This window comes from Lithobates pipiens, unplaced genomic scaffold (assembly GCF_037356315.1).
Source record: "Lithobates pipiens isolate NorthernLeopardFrog02 unplaced genomic scaffold, aLitPip1_a1.2 Scaffold_22, whole genome shotgun sequence".
In the NCBI taxonomy this organism is placed as follows: Eukaryota; Metazoa; Chordata; class Amphibia; order Anura; family Ranidae; genus Lithobates; species Lithobates pipiens.
Window position 1 is genome coordinate 80,757,344 of NW_027507784.1, and position 19,084 is coordinate 80,776,427.

At 45.9% G+C, this 19,084-nt stretch overlaps 1 protein-coding gene across 1 annotated transcript in view; it reads right to left on the reverse strand.

The window, feature by feature from the left end:
- LOC143923858 (unconventional myosin-X-like) overlaps positions 1 to 19,084 on the reverse strand; it is a 253,802-nt gene that overhangs the window by 143,969 nt on the left and 90,749 nt on the right. Inside the window, exon 3 of the mRNA XM_077447780.1 lies at positions 1,123 to 1,281. Within this exon, the coding sequence (XP_077303906.1) occupies positions 1,123 to 1,281 (159 nt within the window). The remainder of the gene's footprint in view (positions 1 to 1,122; positions 1,282 to 19,084) is intronic.

Below are 19,084 nucleotides of genomic sequence, written 5' to 3' on the forward strand. Positions count from 1 at the left end.
GGGGGGGGTGATGGCAACGGCGGCGGGGGGGGGGGGGGGGTGATGGCAACGGTGGTGGGGGGGGGTGATGGCAACGGCGGCGGGGGGGGGGGGAGGTGATGGCAACGGCGGCAGGGGGGGGGGTGATGGCAACGGCGGCAGGGGGGGGTGATGGTGGCAAGTGATGGGGATAGGAGGTCTTTAGATTTGGGGACATACATTCAGGTGATCCTAGGGATTTCCCCTCACTTTCTGTGGTGGTTATGGTACAGAAGAAGTGAGGGGGAAATCTCTCCACTTGGACTTATATCGAAAATAACAAAAATATGTGGGGGTTTTTCTACCTTAAATCACATTGCTATTTGCCTAGTGCACTTGTTTGTAGCCTAAATATTGAAATATGTAATTAAAATTTGAATTGAAATTTTCTAAAATGCCAGTAAAAACTTGGCTGTGCCAGTAAATTGTGGGTGTCGTGCTGTAAATTTCAATCTGGTAGGTTGGCAACACTGGTTTCAACACAGGACTTGATACAAGTATAGGAAAAAAAAACACAACTAAAAGATGCAGAACTTACTTTAGAAATAATGGCCAACAAGACAAACAATGGGCCACTTTTTCAGCCCAAGAATAGAAGAATAGGTCCACGATAGTTGAAAGGTGCTTCCAATAACCCTCAAGCAGCCATTTACAGCCCACTGCATCAGTAAAAACCACAAACCACCTAAATGTTACCTTCTCCACCAAATTTTGTAAAATTTCCATTAAATATTAAAATTTTTGCTAAAATTTTCAGGCAATTGAAAATTCTCAATAGGTCCCATCCTTATCTGCAAGTAACTCTCTGACCCGCCCCCTGAAGTGGTTCATTTATATGCGCTGGTATGAGATAAAAAAAGGTTAGTGGTGCCATAGCAGTCAATAGGGTTCAATTGCAATTTTTCTGGATTAGCTAAAAAAGTATAACTTCACCTTACACATTCAGAAGATCATTGGAGGAAAGAAAAAGATCTCATTAAATCAATAAAAAAATAAAAAAAGGGTCTACCTAGACTTGTCAGTTCTGTCCACTGGCAGACCACTGGTGACCTTCAGAGGAAACTGCCATTTTTTATGAACGGAGGACAGTAGTCGATTACTTACATAGATTTTGTCTTGCTGATAGCGGAGATGTAGATTTAACATGATGGCAGCTTCATGCAGATCAGCCAACAAGGACATGTCTTCCACCCCGTCCCGGTTACTCTGGTGCATAGGAAGGACATGGTCGCGGGATAGCGAGTTGCGAGGGTACATAAACTCCTAGTGTAAAAAAAAAAAATAATAAAAAAAAAAAATCATACAAGTTATCAATTACTTCAACTTAAGAGGAACTGCAGTCTGCTCACATAATTTGTAATAAAAACATCTTTGCCATTCTGAAGCTTCCCTCCAACCACTTTGCATATTATCTTATATATACACTGTAATTCTGTACATGCCAAATATGCTGCAGAAATCTCCCTCCACCAAGTTTGGCTGCAGCCATTTTAACTGTGGGCAGCTGAAGCCGATGCCTGTTCACTTCCTGGATTTACACAGACACACAGGAGGCACGCCTCCAGCTCTGCAGCTCTTTAGCCCTCTTATGACTCACCCCCTCCCTTCCTGGCAAACTCGCACGAGAGTGAGAGAGCGCGCTGTGCATGATGTCATAAGCCTAAGCTTTTTGCCAGACAAGAAACAGGAAGTGGGCCGTATAAGGTATTTACTGGCAGAAAAAACAAGGACAGAAAACCTACCGTAATAGATGGAAAGATGAAAAAAAATCCTTATTGTGGCGGCTAAGCTGTAAGCACTTTTGGTTTGCGGCACTCGGGCCCTGGGTTCACAATTCATGGAATATAAAGTTTGTACAATACGCGGTTTGTACGCTCTCCTTGTCTCATTTGGTTGTCCTCCAAGAACTCAACCACCATCCACCATCACATTGCAGGTCATGCTGATGTTTTTTGGGACACAGTCACACAAGGCCCTTTCAAGCCTGTTCTGTAGCCTTTGGCTGGTTTCATCATTTATCTTGAATGAGAGCCCAATGATACACCAGCTGATAAAGACTACAACTCCAGACAAATGCCTGTTGATCCTATTAGAACTTCAGTGTCCTAGTAACTTTGGCAGTTTTGGAACACCACCACCATGTTAGAGAGATAAGGAGAGGGGGAAGGGGGAGGCGTTTGTAATCCAGCGTTGTCGCCCTAGGAACCTAGGGCGACAATGCTGCCCCTTCATAGATAGCACAGTGAGTGAGCGTTGTTATCCTAGAACAGGAAGTGTGTAATTGGCAGGATCACCAGATGAAAAAAAAAAAGAGAAAAAATAAAAAAAGCTTGAAATAGGAAAACTAATGCAGCAACCACATCTAAGGAGGGATAAAATGCAATATTTTACATTTTTGCTCATCGGTTTAGATACAATTTTAAATTTGCTACTGCTTAAAGTGTACCCATGTAAAATCATGTATTCATTTCCACATTGTATTTCTAGCCTTCACCTATTATCCCAAATGATCTTGAAGTTTGCAAACTTACTTTGTGAAGATCCTGACGCATTTACTTCCTCGAATTCTGTGACATGTAGTCGCTATGCCCTGCGAGTAGCACTGCCGTGTCACACATTTCACAGCACCTGCCTTCTGAACTACAGAGATGCTGAGAGGAGGAGTTTGAGGAGGTGGAGTCAGCAAAGCTTGTGGACAGCAAGGTACCATGGGACATGTAGTCCTTAGACAATGAGAAGTTGCAAAGCATGCAGGAAATACAGGAGGTTGTGGAAAGAAACAGCCAGCAGACAGGCAAGTGTTCACAATATGAAAGGAGATTTTTCAAGTAAGCCTATACTGGATTGTCAATAATAACTATTCTTTGTAGGGTTATTATAATGCTGATGTTACAAAATGAAATTGTATGCTGTGAACATAGATTTCTTTTAAATAGGACATACAGGAAGAGTGTATACCTGCCCAAAGACTTTTAGATTTGTAAGCTCTGCATAGGACTGGTATGAATTAATTTTGGGAATATATATTTATTTTTTTTGGCGGATATTATAGGGGAAAAAAAGTGTATGTAATATATACACACACACACATTATTATATAATATATATATACACACACACATATACATACACACACACACACACACACACACACACACTTTTTTTGGCTATAATAAATATCCACCGAAAAAAAAAAAATATTCTCAGTTTAGGTCAATATGTGTTCTTCTACATCTTTTTGGTAAAAATATGGCAATTAGCATATATTGATTGGTTTGCGCCAAAAGTTATCACGTCTACAAAATAAGGGAAAGATTTATGGCATTTTTATTATTATTTCTTTTACTAGTAATGGTGGTGATCTGCGATTTTTAGCGGGGCGCCGACATTGCGGCAGACAGATGTGACACTTGACACCTTTTTGGGACCGGTGACATTTTTACAGTGATCAGTGCTATAAAAATGCACAGATTCCTGTATAAATGACACCGGCAGGGAAGGGGTTAACACCAGGGGCAATCAAAGGGTTACATTTTCCCTAGGGAATTGCTTTTTAAGGCTGGATTCACACCTATGCATTTTTAGTGCTTTTTGCATTTTGCAGATTTGCACTACAGTCCATTTAACATGGTTTTCTATGGAACGCGTTCTCTAGTGGAAATCTGCAAAATGCAAAAAGCACAAAAAATGCCATAGGTGTGAATCCAGCCTAACTGAGGGGACCGACAGGGAGTAGAGGGAAATCGCTGTGCCTAATCACTAGACAGACAATCTCCTTCTACTCCCCTGACAGAACGGGGATCTGTTGGTTTTACATTGGTAGGCTCCCGTTCTGCCTCTGTGGAGCGACCACTGATTGGCTCCCCCACTAGCTCATGGGCGCGCACACAGATCGATGTGTACGCGCCCGACATACAATAGCGGCGATTCGCGCAGGAGAGCCAACCTGCCGCAGTGGAACTACGGCGGCTGGCCGGGAAGTGGTTAAAGTGTATATAAACCATAAACAATGGACTTCTCTTATTTGCTTCCTCTTGGCCTGTTAAATATATATACTGTTGAAACCTTTTTTTTTTTTTTTCTTCTTATTTGTTCATTAGTAAAAAAAAAAAAAAATGTATGTTTATCCTGCCAGAAATCTTGAGCTGATAACTTTACTGCTGCACTCTTATCAGCTCTCTGTAGACTACAGCCGTGGTTCGGAACCACTGTGCCATGGCCTGCTGTCTCCCAGCTCCAGGGACTCCAGCCAGGTACAAAACCTAAACTCCTACCTCCCATAGTGCTCCCCAACCTCCCGCCATGCTCCCTAAAAATCCTAATAGTGCTGCCCAGCTTCCCACAGGGACCCCAAATCTGCCACAGACTTTTCACCCCCCCATAATGCCCCCAACCTCCTACAGTGTCCGATATTGCTCCCCAACCTCTTACAGTGCCCCCCCCAAGCTCCCACAGTGCCACCCAGCTTGTCACTGAGCCCCCCAGCCTGCCATTGTGTGCCCAACCTCCAACAATGTCTCAGTGCCCCCCAACCTCCCTCTAGAGTGCCCTTCTAGCCCCTACAGTACCCTTCAATCTCTGACATTGCCTCTGCAAAGTCTTTAGTCTCCCGGATACACCCCTGGTCCCTCCAGAGATATCATCTCACCACACTTGCCCCCAGCCTCCTACAGAAAACCCATCTCTAACAGGGAAACCCGAAATGTCTGCTACAGAATCCTCTGACCCCCCCCCCCCAGGACCCCCCCCCCCCCATGGTGACATCCAGAGCCTTTTAGCATTTAAATACATATTTTGCATTCATTCACATAATTTTATTACACTTGTTTTTTTACTGTTGAGGCATGGAAAGTTTTTAAAGAATTTGCTGGCCCATGGTCTCAATAAGATTGAGGACCTCTGGACTACAAACACCTCCCCTCTCCAGGTTATGGAGAGGATGAGAGTCAGAGGGGGTTCTGTAGTCCTGGGGTGACAACACGGCTCTTCAAGAGCTACAGTACAGAGAAGGAGGGTTGTCACCCTAGGATAGGAAAAAAGTGCTAAAAAGCCTGGGAGAATAACAGAAAAACGAATGCAACTACATCTAAAAGCTGGTAAACAGCAATCGATTCCATTATTTTTCTGGGGTTTACATACACTTTAAATTCCACAGCTGAATAGCAATCGTAGTGAAAAGCTTCTGTGTGAATGTTGCCATCGGGATACAACTCAGCCACCTACTGGTCAGCAGGCACATTACAGGCGTATTAAAAGAATGTCTGGAGTATTGAGCGGCATTCCTAGCACATCCTTTTACTGGAAAACAGTTGCTTAACCTACTTCTCAGCAGCTATAAAGATCTAACGATGGCCGCAAATGCGAACCCACAAGACTAATAACGCACAGCCTTTTGTGTGTACGCACACCACTACTGTTATTTTACAACATCTTGGTGAACCGGTACATTTCTATTCTGCCAGTTTAAAGCTGAACTCCGGGAAAAACAAAAACTACCTTTGCCGTGGGTCTTAACAAGCCCCGCACTGCAAGGGTTAATTGCTCATTTAGGTCTAGGGGAGGATGAAATAAGTTTTATTTGCCCAATCTTCTGCTCCCCCACCCAGTGATGGCGCTCTTCTCTGCGCTCCTATGCTCCGGTATATCCCTTAGGGTTCTCATGTCCAATGTAGGGCTACAAACCCTGCTTCAGTCTTGATAACATCAGTGCTTTTGACTGCTGGAGCATGGGGGAGAAGATGCTACGGGGACTGGTCTAGCAGCACAGGGGAGTCAAGGATTGGGCAAGTAAATCTACTTTTCCCAATCCCCCTAGACCTAAGCAAGCAATTGAAGAGTTCCATGTATGGAGATTTTTTTTTACATAGTTACATTGACCCAGCTTGCACCAATGTAACTATCCATATACTATACCTCTGGGGTCCCTCTAGAACAGTGGTCTCCAAACTGCGGCCCAGGGTCGCGTGTTGCCCTTTGCTTGCCTTTATCTGACCCTTGGGGCACTATTCCACAAACTGACACCAATGATTGGACACCATTCCCCCTACTGACAGCATCAATGGGGTACTACTCTCCTCATTAATGTCAACAATGGGGCACGATTCCTCCCATTAAAATTAATGATGGGGCATTTTCTACTCCCATCGCTCCCTCGCACATTTTTATTGTACTTCATTTTACCTTTCCCTTTGGGTGTGGTCAGTATATACTATTTTTTTCAATGTTTTATTCAGTTGGTTTTGTTTTCACCGACACCATCACTGATACAGATTAATACCATTTTTTTTAAGTACATTTTTATTTTTTGGCTTACACGCCATCTTATTTACGCTTACATTTTTTTTTTTTATAGAAATCCCTTAACCCTTTACAGTCCACATTTTTCAATGAGTTAGCGTGACTCAAAATGTGCTCTACCAAACGGTGGAGCAGAACGTTAAAGGGCTAAGACGTCTCCAGTCACACATACAACCATCCCCAGGGACTACCACCCTTTGGAGTTCTGTCCACCCATGGGTTTGTCATGTAGGGTTTTCGCGTGTGGCAGATGCCGCCACAGTTCCTGGAAAAGATGCCCCTAGGGGAGCCTCCAGCTCTCATTGTTGCACTTTCACTGCACGGTAGTTGTGAGTATTTTTACAACTAGGGTTTACCCCCAAGTTATACTTCTCTACTTCAATACAAAAGCATTGACCTTGAAACTTATATGTTTCGTTTCAGATATACACATTGTTGCTCTTGAAGAGTGGATACAAATACTCCACAAAAAGCGTAGAGCCTCTGTATATGCAATGTGTAATACCGATCATGTATTCAACTTCATTCACATGAATGTCTGTATATTATTATAACTATCAATTACAAACTGTGCAATGGAAAGTTTCACAGTTGGTGCCGGGGCGGACTGCACCCATTGGGCCCCAGCCGCGCTGCCGAGGCAGGAGGGCCCACGCTCACGGGCGCCAGGGGTCCGCGGCGATGTCGGTGTCCCCCCCCGACCCGTCTTGAAACACAGACATGCGCGCGAGTCGGAGGGCCTCTCGAACGAAACCCTGTGGTGCAATGAAGGTGAGGGCCAGGCCCCCCCCCGGCTGAGGTAGGATCCCGCCACTGGCAACGGCCAGCAGGCGCACCACCAGCCTGTCTCGCCCGCCCAAGGAGGTGGAGCATGAGCGTACGTGGCAGGACCCGAAAGATGGTGAACTATGCCTGGGCAGGACGAAGCCAGAGGAAACTCTGGTGGAGGTCCACAGCGGTCCTGACGTGCAAATCGGTCGTCCGACCTGGGTATAGGGGCGAAAGACTAATTGAGCCATCTAGTAGCTGGTTCCCTCCGAAGTTTCCCTCAGAGTTGGTATAGTCCTAATCCCGCTTCACCGTCATGCACTACCATGTTTTCTCATGTATATAGATGAATTATACTATGACCAATGTTACCAATTTGTATGAAATCTTTTAACACGTTATATATTAAATATACAATTTTTTGACCCCTCACTATTGACTACACACTTCATTCAAAGTCCCATCTCTTTTCCACTAAACTGGCCCTTTTCTTAGAAAGATTGGAGACGCCTGTTCTAGAAGCTGGAAATCACTGTAGTAGAAACTCCAGTGATCTCCTCTAGCTTTCAGGTCCCATACCAAGCGGCTGCCCTGGTATATCGTGAACTCACGGGGTCGCCCACTCGGCATGGGACACCATTCACGGGTTGTTCTTCATCTTCTCAACTAATGCCAAGGGTTTTCTGACTGGATGAGATGGAGCCGTGGCCTCACACTCTCCACCTTGTCCAATTAAAAGAAGAATATCTGGAGCCCCACTGGAAGGGATCATTTTCAAGTTTCCCAGAGTTGGTCTATAAGAAAACTGTACACAGTGAGATATGGCGCCAAACATAGTGAAAAATAGATTATAAAGTTACATACACTTTAAAATGGTTGTAAACCTTTCCATATACCCAGTGAAGTGACTGGCCTCAGGTGATACACAGATGAAAAATCATCCTACATAAGCTGTACCTGTTTATCTGCAGTCTTCCCTACATCTGTTCAAATTCCAGAATTTATAAAGCTTGCCTGAGCGGTCACAAAGCAGTGGGCGTAGAGCTGTAATTACACTCTGCAGAGCTCAGTGAGGAGAGCTCTGAGAGCTGATTGGAGGGAAGGCACACACCCCCTTCAAAACAGCTCTGAGGAACAGAGCTGAGGCTGTCAATCGCAGGCTAGAGCTCCCTCCACTGGAGCTCCCTCCACTGTCACCTTTCATTTCTTGACATCAGGAAAACTTGTCAAAAGTGATTCATGCTGATAGAGGAAGGAAGCACCAGAGAGAAACGACACTTAGTGCTCTGGAGTGAGACATTATAGAGGGAAATGCTTTGCTTATATTTCATGCCTGAGGTTTACAACCACCTTATTAAGAATACTCATTGTGGGAGTATAAGGGAATTCAAGCTTCTCTAGTGTGTATTTTTTTTTGTGGTCATTAACTACTTCCCGACCGGCGCACGACGATGTACGTCGGCAGAATGGCACGGGCAGGCAAATTGGAGTACAGGTATGTCCATTTGTAATTGCCGCCCTGCAATCGCGTGCACACCACCGGCGGCGCACGTCGGTCAGGACCCCGTGAGTCCAGGCGATCGAGTCCGTGGGGATACCTGCGATCGTGTCACGGGCAGGCTGACTGTGATTGTAGCAGAGATCAGTGTTCACTAACACACAGCCCAGCCCCCCACAGTTAGTAACACGCCCCTAGGACACACAAAGTGGTGTTGCCACAAAAAAAAAAAATAGCTTAAAATTCATTTAAAAAAAAAAAAAAAAAAAAACATTTTTACTCACCTCTAAATGCCTGTTGCTAGGGGGGTCCCTCGTAGTCTGCCTTCTTCAATGCCCAGGCTGGTGACATCACTTCCTCTCGCGCCGCACAGTCATCTGGGACCTGTCACATGTCCCAGATGACTGTGCGGAGTATCACGGCGCCCGGCGCCGTTTGCGCATGCGCAGTGGGTGCCCGGCTGTGAAGCCACAGCTGGGTGCCCACAGTAAGAATGCCGGCACCGCGAGCGGAGAACGAGGTGGGGCTTCATTCCCCCACATTGCTGGACCCTGAGACAGGTAAGTGTCCGATTATTAAAAGTCAGCAGCTGCAGTATTTGTAGCCGCTGACCTTTTTTTTTTTTTAGGGGGCACCCCACTTTAACCCCTACACTGCCACCCCATGGTTAACCCCTTCACTGCCAGTGTCATTTACACAGGAATCAGTGCATTTGTATAGCACTGATTGCTGTATAAATGACAATGGTCCCAAAAATGTCCGATGTGTCTGCCATAATGTCGCAGTTACAATAAAAAAATAATCGCTGATCGCCGCCATTACTAAAAAAATTAATAAAAATGCCATAAAACTATCCCCTATTTTGTAAATGCTATAAATTTTGTTAAAACCAATCAATAATCGCTTATTACGATTTATTTTACGAAAAATATATAGAATAATATGTATTGGCCTAAACTGAGAAAAAAATGACCAGTTACACTTACCGGTAACGTCTTTTCTAGGAAATCTTCCAGGACGGCACACCTGAGAGATGACTGGTCCACCTGACAGGAAACACAATCAACAAGTTTAAAAGTCCCCACCCCTCCCTCAGACCCTCAGTTATGGTAAAGAAAATCCCACACCGGTGTCAGAGGGAACATTCTGTGAGGAATCAATATACCACACCAATAAAACAAGGGTAGGGAGTAGGCCTGCCGTCCTGGAAGATTTCCTAGAAAAGACGTTACCGGTAAGTGTAACTGGTCATTTTCTCCAGTCATCTTCCAGGACGGCACACCTGAGAGGATAAGCAAGAAGTTCAGGCCTACTTTTAGGGCGGGACAACCGCTTGTAGGACCTTCCTGCCAAATGCCAAATCCTGAGGGGACAACAGCTCCACTCTGTAGTGCCTCAGAAAAGTTCTATGGCTCGTCCATGTTGCTGCTCTGCAGATCTGGTCGATTGAGGCGCCTGCCTTCTCTGCCCAGGAGGTCGCCAGGGATCTGGTTGAATGCGCCTTAAGGCGGGTTGGTACTGGTTTACCTGCCTGCCTATAAGCAATAGATATGGTTTGTCTAACCCATCTAGCTATCGTTGTCTTAGAAGCTTGTAGACCCTTTCTCTTCCCTGAGAAGGTGATCAATAAGTGACTGGATCTCCTAAAGTCTTTCACTCTTTCCAAATAGGCTAGGAGACAACGCCTGACATCTAAGAAATGGAACCTTTCCTCTTCCTTATTCTTGGGATTCTGGCAAAAAGACGGGAGAATAATCTCCTGCGTCCTGTGAAATAGTGAAGCCACCTTTGGCCAATAAAGAGGATCCTGAGTGAGGATTACCCTATCCTCTAGGATGCGCAAAAAAACAGCTCTTTAATCGAAAGGGCCTGTATATCACCCACCCTTCTGGACGTAGTGATAGCCAGAAGGAAGGCCAACTTAAAATGATAAAAGTTTAACAGAAATTTGAGCCACTGGCTCAAAAGGCCCCCTTGTTAGGGCATCTAATACCAAGGACAGGTCCCATGGAGGGCAACTGACCGACCTGACTGGAACTACCCTTTCCCTGGCCAACAAAAATCTTTTTATCAGCGGCTCCTGTCCTAGCTTCCTATCAAAAAACACGGACATGGCTGCCACCTGGACTTTGAGGGTGCTGACTGAAAAACCCTGGTCCACCCCCTCTTGAAGAAAGTCTAGGATGGTAGGTATCATCTGGAGAACCCCCTCCTTAGACTGCAGCCAATGGGAGAAAACTTTCCAGACTTTTGCATAAATTTTTCTGGTAACGCCTTTCCTACTGAGGAGAAGAGTGTCTATCACTCTCTCCGAACAGCCCCTGTCACGGAGTATTTCCCTCTCAATAGCCATGCTGTCAGAGAGAGACGTCCCGGGTCGGGGTGAAAGACTGGACCCTGACTGAGCAGGTCTCGTTGCACCGGCAGATGCAACGGGGGAGCTACCGAGAGACTCTGAATGGTGGGAAACCAAACCCTCTTGGGCCACCAGGGTGCTATTAGCACCAGGTCTGTCCTTGAGTAGGTTAACTTCTGTAGGACTCTGGGAAGGAGTACCAGTGGGGGAAAGGCATAAGCCAGCCTGAAATTCCACACCTGTACAAGAGCGTCTATCCCTTTTGCTTCTTGATCCTTGTAAAGGGAGAAAAAATCTGCTGACCTTCGCATTCCTCCGGGAAGCGAATAAATCTATTTCTGGCTTGCCGAAATGTCTGCAAACCAGGAAGAAGATTTCTTTGCTCAATCCCCATTCCCCTGAAGGATGGGCTGTCTGCTTAAGAAATCTGCCTGTAGATTGAGTGAGCCTTTTATATGAACCGCTGACAGTGAAAGGACCTTCCTTTCTGCTTCCCCAAGGATTTGCTGCGCTAACCCCCTCAGTTTGCCAGACCTTGTTCCTCCTTGGTGATTTAAGTATGCCACCGTGACCTGGTTGTCCGAGAGGACCTGAACCTCTCTGTCCTGCAGCTACTGTTGGAAATAGTCTAGGGCCTTGCCTACAGCCAGGAGCTCCCTGAAATTGGAGGATTCCCTGGCTTGGCTGTGGTTCCAAGACCCTTGGGCATACTGGTCTACCAGATGAGCCCCCCAGCCCCAAGCGCTGGAGTCCATGGTCAAGACTAATGGGTTTACCTGGGCCCAGGGGCGACCTTTCACCAAATCAGGTTACTGCCGGTATGCAGGCCGTCATGAGGCCCAGCAGTCTCATTATATATCTCAGAGAGGCTTCTCTTCTTTCGAGAAGGGTGACAACCGCATTCTGGACCTTCCCTACCTTTTCCGCTGGTAAGAACACCCTCTGTGCCTGTGAATCTAACAGGTAGCCTAGGTATAGTTTGGACTGAGAAGGTGTCAGTAAGGACTTCTCCCGGCTGACCAACCAGCCCAAGGTTTCCAGAACCTCTAAGACAATGTCTCTGTCTATCACTGCTTGCTTCTGATCCACACTGTAGATCAGCAAGTCGTCTAGGTAGGGTATTAACCTTATGCCCTGTAGGTGTAGATATGCTACGACCTTGGCCATCACTTTTGTGAATAACCTTGGGCTTGCCGCCAGCCCAAAGGGAAGAGCTCTGAACTGCCAGTGTTCTACTCTCTGCTGTATATGGACTGCGAAACGTAGGTATCTCTGATACTCGGGAGCAAAGGGTACATGTAAATATGCGTCATTCAGGTCCAGAGTGACCATAAAAACTCCTGCCTGAAGATGTTTTCTTACTGAGTAAATACTTTCCACCCTGAACCTCTTCTGAAGTAAGTAACGGTTTAGTGCTCTCAGATTTATTATTAAACGAAATCTGCCTGAGGGTTTTGGAACCACAAATACGTGTGAGTAAAAACCCTGGGCTAATTGACTGGCTGGTACTGGAGCAATGGTTCCTTGCTCGGCCAGCTCCTTTAAATTTTCCAGTAAACCCGCTGCCCTGGCTGGGTCCCTGGGAGGAAAGGTAATTAGAAAATTCTGTGGGGGAAGACTTTGGAATTCCAGTCTGTACCCTACTTCTAAGAGATTTAAAATATATGGACTCTGCGTAATCCTTTTCCAATGGGGAAGGGAAGTTGCTGAGTCTTGCGCCCACTCCTATGGTGGCGCATTTACCCTCTTTCTGAGAGGTTCCGGAACTGGAAAAAAGAATTGTACTCTTATCCTTTCCTTTTCCACCCCTTCCTTTGTTCAACTTTCCCTTTATGATGAGTCCTTGAGTGGGGCCCTCGAAAAAATTTCTTACCCCTTTCCCTCTTGGGTTTTACCGGGAACTTCTTTCCCTTTTCAGTAGATCGGGACAAAACCTGATCCAAGCCTGACCCAAACAGGGAACCCTCAAAGGGAATGCCACACAAACGGGATTTGGAAGTGAAATCTCCATCCCAGGTCTTTACCCATAGGGCCCTCCTGGCGGAGTTTAAGAGTGCTGCTGTCTTAGCTGTGGTCCTAACAGTCTCCACCGCTGCATCTGCCACATACGCTACCGCTCGACTGATTACCTCCAGTGATTCTAAAATATCTTTAGTCTCCTCACCCCGGGAGACGTGATCTATTGATTTGCCAAGCCAGGTGTCTGTATTTCTGGCTACTCAGGCGGAAACTAGGGCCGGCGCCATTGCTGCCGCATTCGCTTCCCAGGCCCCTTTTAGTAAAGTCTCAGATTTCTTATCCATCTGATCTTGGATATTTCCAGAATCTTCAAAGGATAAATCCGACCTCTTGGACACCTGTGCCAGGGCTGCATCCAAACGAGGGTTTTTTTTTAAAAAAAATCTTTCCTCCTCCTCACACTTAAAGGGACACCTTCTTTTCCAAGCTTACAGTCTGAGAAGCTTACGTTCAGGTTCCTTCCACTCTCTGAGGACTATCTCCTTCAGAGACTGGTGGGTGGGAAAGGTTCTGGCCTGCAACCTTCCTAGGCCCCTATACACCCTGTTCTGTGCTGAAACTTGGGCAGAGGGGACCTGGATATCCTCCGAGGTGTAAATGGCCTTTAAAAGACCCTCCATATCCTCACTTGGGAACAAAAAACCCCCATGTTTTGCCTCCCCCTGGCTATCCTGGTCCGAATCCTCCCCAGAAGTAACTTCTGGGACCTGACCTTCCTCCACTCAGACAATAGGGAGGCCTGGCCCTGGCTCTCTGTATAGGATGTGGAAAAATTTTCTTGTGGGTGAGGAATCTCTCTCTCAGAGGGACTCTCATCCTGCTCTTCACTAGAGTAGTTTGAAAAGATTGAAGGGTGGCTAACATTTCAGACTGTAAAGCCCTACCTTCCTTCACGACCTGAGCGGTCTCCCTGCCTGCGAGTTTAAAGATATACCTATCGCAGAAAGGTTTGCTGTGGTCCTGTGCTAATTTAGCATTCAATAACCACAGCGTTTGGACTTTGAAGTAGCCTTTTCTATAGACCTACAGGCTGACCCCTGGGCAGAGCCTTCAGTCCCTGGAAAATAGGAAATTTAACAATTAGCTACTCAAGTCTAAAAGGGCCAAGGGGAGTCTACCTCAGAGTACCCCGCCCCTCAAAACACAGCTTGATCACTCACCCCCTGTGGCGACCTCAATAGCTGTCTGCTCAGACGGACCTTCCAGTTCCATGACGATTTTAGCTGCCCTGCAGAATCGCTGGGTTAAGGCACAGTCCTGAGCGTTCCCCTGTTTGCCTTTGAAAGTGCTGCAAGGTAAACGGCGTTTTCACAAACAGTAGCCGGGGTGCTTCACTGCAGCCTCTGCTGTTTGAATATTCCCGCCGGTCTGCGCCATCTTTAGGAGGTCCGTCGGCCGGAAGTGACGTACGGCCTCTTCCGGACCTGCGCTGTGCAGTTGGAACGCACGCCAATGCGTCCAGACCTCCCAGCCTCCATCCAGAAATCCGATGGCCGGAAGTGATGCATCCGGACTTCCGGACCTGCGCCGTAGAGCTGGAACGCACGCCACCGCGTTCAGCACTGGAGGAATGCAGCTTACCACCAACGAACAGTCGCTCAAGGTAGGCAAACACAAATGGGGAGCAGCACGTTTAGGACAACTCCCCTGTCCCACGAAGCTGCAAACAGGGCTCCTAAAGGAGACCTTAAGCGAGGACTATCTCCCCCAGGTGTCTCTGGGGGTTGCAAGGGAGAAAGGCAGACCCTGTCCGCTGAGCCCCACAAACAAGGATAATCCTCTCTAGGAAAAAGCGAGGTCCCAGACCTCTCCATAAAAAAATAAAAGGAGAAACTTGGTTTCGCTGTCATCTGTGGGAAACACAATCAAGAACTGAGGGTCTGAGGGAGGGGTGGGGACTTTTAAACTTGTTGTTGATTGCGTTTCCTGTCAGGTGGACCAGTCATCTCTCAGGTGTGCCGTCCTGGAAGATGACTGGAGAAAAAATGTTTTTTTATATATTTTTGGTGGATATTTATTATAGCAAAAAGTAAAAAAATAATGCATTTTTTTTAAATTGTCGCTCTATTTTTGTTTATAGCACAAAAAAAAAAAAAAAACACAGAGGTGATCAAAATACCAAAAGAAAGCTCTAGTTGTGGGAAATTTTGATTGGGGGCCACGTCGCACAACCGCGCAATTGTTAGTTAAAGCGATGCAGTGCCGAATTGCAAAAAGTTGTCTGGTCTTAAGCCAGCAATATGGTTCCGGTCTGAAATTGGTTAAGGTCTTACTATATGCTTGTTCTGGGGCAGGGGCTCACGGATAGCCGGACAATTGCCGTTTTCCTATGTCCATTAGGGGAAGCATTTATCTAGCTATACACAGCTATAACAGAAGGTTATTATCCACAAAAGTTTCCTGGAAAATGTGACATTTACTATAATTTCCCTAGAAAAGTCAACCAAGGTCCACCACCAGCTTTTCAGGTCATGGAAAAATAAAAGGGGGAAAAAAAAAAAATAATAAAAAAAAAATAAAAAAAAAAAAACAAACACACTTTACATGACCTTTATGGATGTGGAAGAGATTCCACAGGTGACATATAAACAAAGCACTAAATATAGAAATGATTCTACAATTATAAAACTGTAAAATGTCAGGAAACAGTTGGGTGTCCTTATCGCCAGGTAAATGTCAAATGGCTCAAAAAACAGGAGGAGGAATAAACCGTCACCAGCCAATCACAAACCATCTCTTAACAAATATGGCAAATTTGAAGTATACTGTATTTTTAGCACTGTTCATTCTATTAGTGTATTAGATTCCCAAAAAAGTGTCAGAATGTCTGCCACAATATCCCATATACTTGGGATTTTAAAAAGGGTTTTTTTCCCCCCCCTTTTTTTTTTTTACCATAAATATGTAGTAGAATAAATATTGGCCTAAATGGACTAAAATTATTTTTTTTTCAATTGGTTTTATTGCATAGATTTTATAACCAAGTAAAAAATATATTTTTTTTTTTTTCAAAATGGTCTGTTTTTTTGTTTATAGCGCAAAAAAAAAAAAAAAAAAAAACCGCAAGGTAATCAAATACCACTAAAAGAAAATGTAAGATTTTCTGTGCTGTGTGTCAGCAATAGTAAATGGAAAAAAACAATCCCAGTGTTGTGTCTAGATCTGTCCCCCATCGGATAGTGTCTGCCCTGTAGTGCGCTTGCGCAGTATAGAGGACAAGGATGAAAGGCGCCTGCGCACCGAGTCCAAGTTCAAGCCCCACCATCCAAGTGGACATAGAGTTAGAATAAAAAATTGCTGAGCGAAGCGAGCCCGCGAGGGGCCCTCTTACTAAGTGCTACCGTATGTCCACTTGAATGGTGGGGTTTGATCCTGGACTGAGTGTGCAGTGGCCGTTCATCTTCGGAGACTCCGTACTGCGCAAGCGCCACGCAGTACAGGGCGGACACTATCCGATGGGGGGGCAGTTTTTGACAGAACACCGGCAGCCAACACATAAGCAGTATAGCCAACTTAGAACATAGATAATAGAAAGGTGTAGCACCCAAAGATATGGTGTAAAACTATTGAAAATGCAGATAGGTAGCAATCATAATATTAATGAACACTTAGGTTATATACTGTACAATAGTCCATAAAAGATGTGAAATTCATCAGATCAGATAACAGTCAGTAGTAGAGGCCACCATCCCAGTGATCAAGATGTAAAACGATCGTGCCCAGACAGATGAGCCACCCCGAACAGTAAGATCGCATACTCACCGGACTTGATGGCTGCCGTTACAGGAGCTAGAGAGCCTCAAACACATGAAAAGCCCTCTGGAGATACTGCGGTGAATCATTAACACTAATGGTACAGGCACAGGATTCAACTGGGAATAAATAAGCTCACCTGGAGCCCAGGAAAAAAAAAATGACTTGAAATTGCACTTAAAGGGTACTTGGAAGTGCAGTCGCTGTAGATCCGAGGGGGGACATTCAAATAAAATAATAAAACAACATCCAATCATGTGCAAGCTAAAATAATAAAATCAGCAGAGCTTCCTCTCATTTTAGATCTACCCCTCAGAATTACAGCGACTGCACTTCCAAATGCACTTTGTACGTGTAGTTTGCACTTGTAGTGCAAAGTGGATTGCCTTTTGTAAATAACTCCCATAGTGCTGTAGTTTTATTCCAAAGGTAAATGATGCATAACAGATGTAAAAAGAAACAAAACGTCCACAGAAAGCTGCTGGTGACCTGGAATCGCTCAGAAGCAGGGACGTCAATGCCAGGTACCCCCCCCGGAACGTTTCATCCAAAGGGACGTTGTCAAGGGGTCAGGATCCTATCTTTGGGTGCTACACCTTTTTATTACCACCAAAAGAAAGCTCTATTTGTGGTGGTGGTGGGGGGGGGGGGGGGAGACATACATTTTATTTAGGTATTTGGGTACAGCATTGCACGACTGTGCAATTGTTAAAGTAACGCAGTGCCGGATTGCAAAAAATGGCCTGGTCATGAAGAGGGGGTAAATCTTCCAGGGGTCAAGTGGTTAAAGGAAAGCTGTATGGTCAGAAAGACATAGGCTGCCATGTCTGTCCATTCCTGCTATGAGGGGGTGCCGATGAGTGAGCTGGGAGTGGCTCAGAGTAGGCTGGTGACTCACAGATAGCATCAGTTCTTGGTTACCTCCCTCTGGCTTCTAGAGGATTCTAGAAGAAGAGGGGAAGAGAGGTAGAGTTGTCTGGGGTGTCTCACGGAGCCCTGACCAATCCACATCTAGGGCTGGCAGGGGGCAGGCCTCCTTGATATACCCAGGGTCAGCCCAGCTGGGGAGGAGTTGTCTGATGGAGGATGGAGTACTAGGCTGTTGGGTCCTTTGGGGGCGCTCCCCAGTCTGGGGGGGTGACCTTCAGCCTGGGACTCGGGTGCAGGAAGGATCCATTCAAGAACGCATTAAGGATCTGGACAGGAGGCACAGAGAGGTACAGGAGCTAGTACTGCCGGGCAGATCTTCAGAAGGGAACCACCTGTATGTGCGAGGCCAGGAGGGCCGGTGAGTGACAGGCACAGTCAGGAGAACTGGGGAGGCATGCCCGAGAGGACTGGGATTGTGCAGTCTGGGATGGGTGCAGAGCCAGCAGTAAGGACTGTGATGTCACGGGCAGTGGAGTCGGGCAGCTGCAGCCAGGAAGGCTGGCAGGGAGCAGTAGCCCACCATAGAACAGCTAGCACCTAGGACTTCCTATTTCTACTACACTAATGGGGCCCGCGGTCCCTGCCTACAAATGGCAATTTTTAGGGCTGGACGGAGTCAGAGTTGGGTCTAACCATGTGCTAGCTGTGCCTGGAGTCAAGTGTTGTGCGGAAGAGGAGGAAGAGAGAGAGATAGTCTGAAAGCAAGTGTTGTGCAGGAGGAGTTTGGAGAAGTGTCTTGTACAAAGAGTTTATACAGTTCTGTCCCAAATTGACTGTTCTAAAATTCTACTGGGCATCCCATATGTTCCCATCCCTATCCAAGTTCAAATCCCTCAATAAAATCAACAAAAACAAGCATATGGACTGTGAATGCCAGGCAGGGGGGACAGGTGGACCAAAATGTTTAGCAGCCCCTACGGGGGTACCGCTACACTTAGGTCCGTGACTACCAGCACTGAAGTCTGATAGCCATACAACTAACATTTTCAAGTCAGCAATGCTGTCCTAAATTATAACACTCAGCAGCTGTGAAGACGTATGGAACATTCGTTACAGGTTGCATTGCTGCAGGAAGCGGGGACATAAACCCTGATAATACAGAATTTTACGGATTTCAGATGTGACTGGAGTTCCTCAATGTATGAAGAGAGGAAATTCCTGGAGGAGAATGTTTATGGTGAAAAGAATACATGGCACAGCCTTCCATTGATCTTTCTTCTCACATGACCTCTCGTTAGCCGGGGATACGGACAATTCTCTGTGTGTGACACTAGAGGTATTTCACAGGGTCATGGAACGCTGGGTGACATTCCACAGACATAGATGTCACTTGTGTGCAGTTATTAACCCTAAAACTTGTCTCAGTCCCCTCTACTAGTGGCTCAGCACGTTGGCTGGAAAGATATACAAATTAAAGATGAAGTTTAAAAGCGGTATTAAACCCA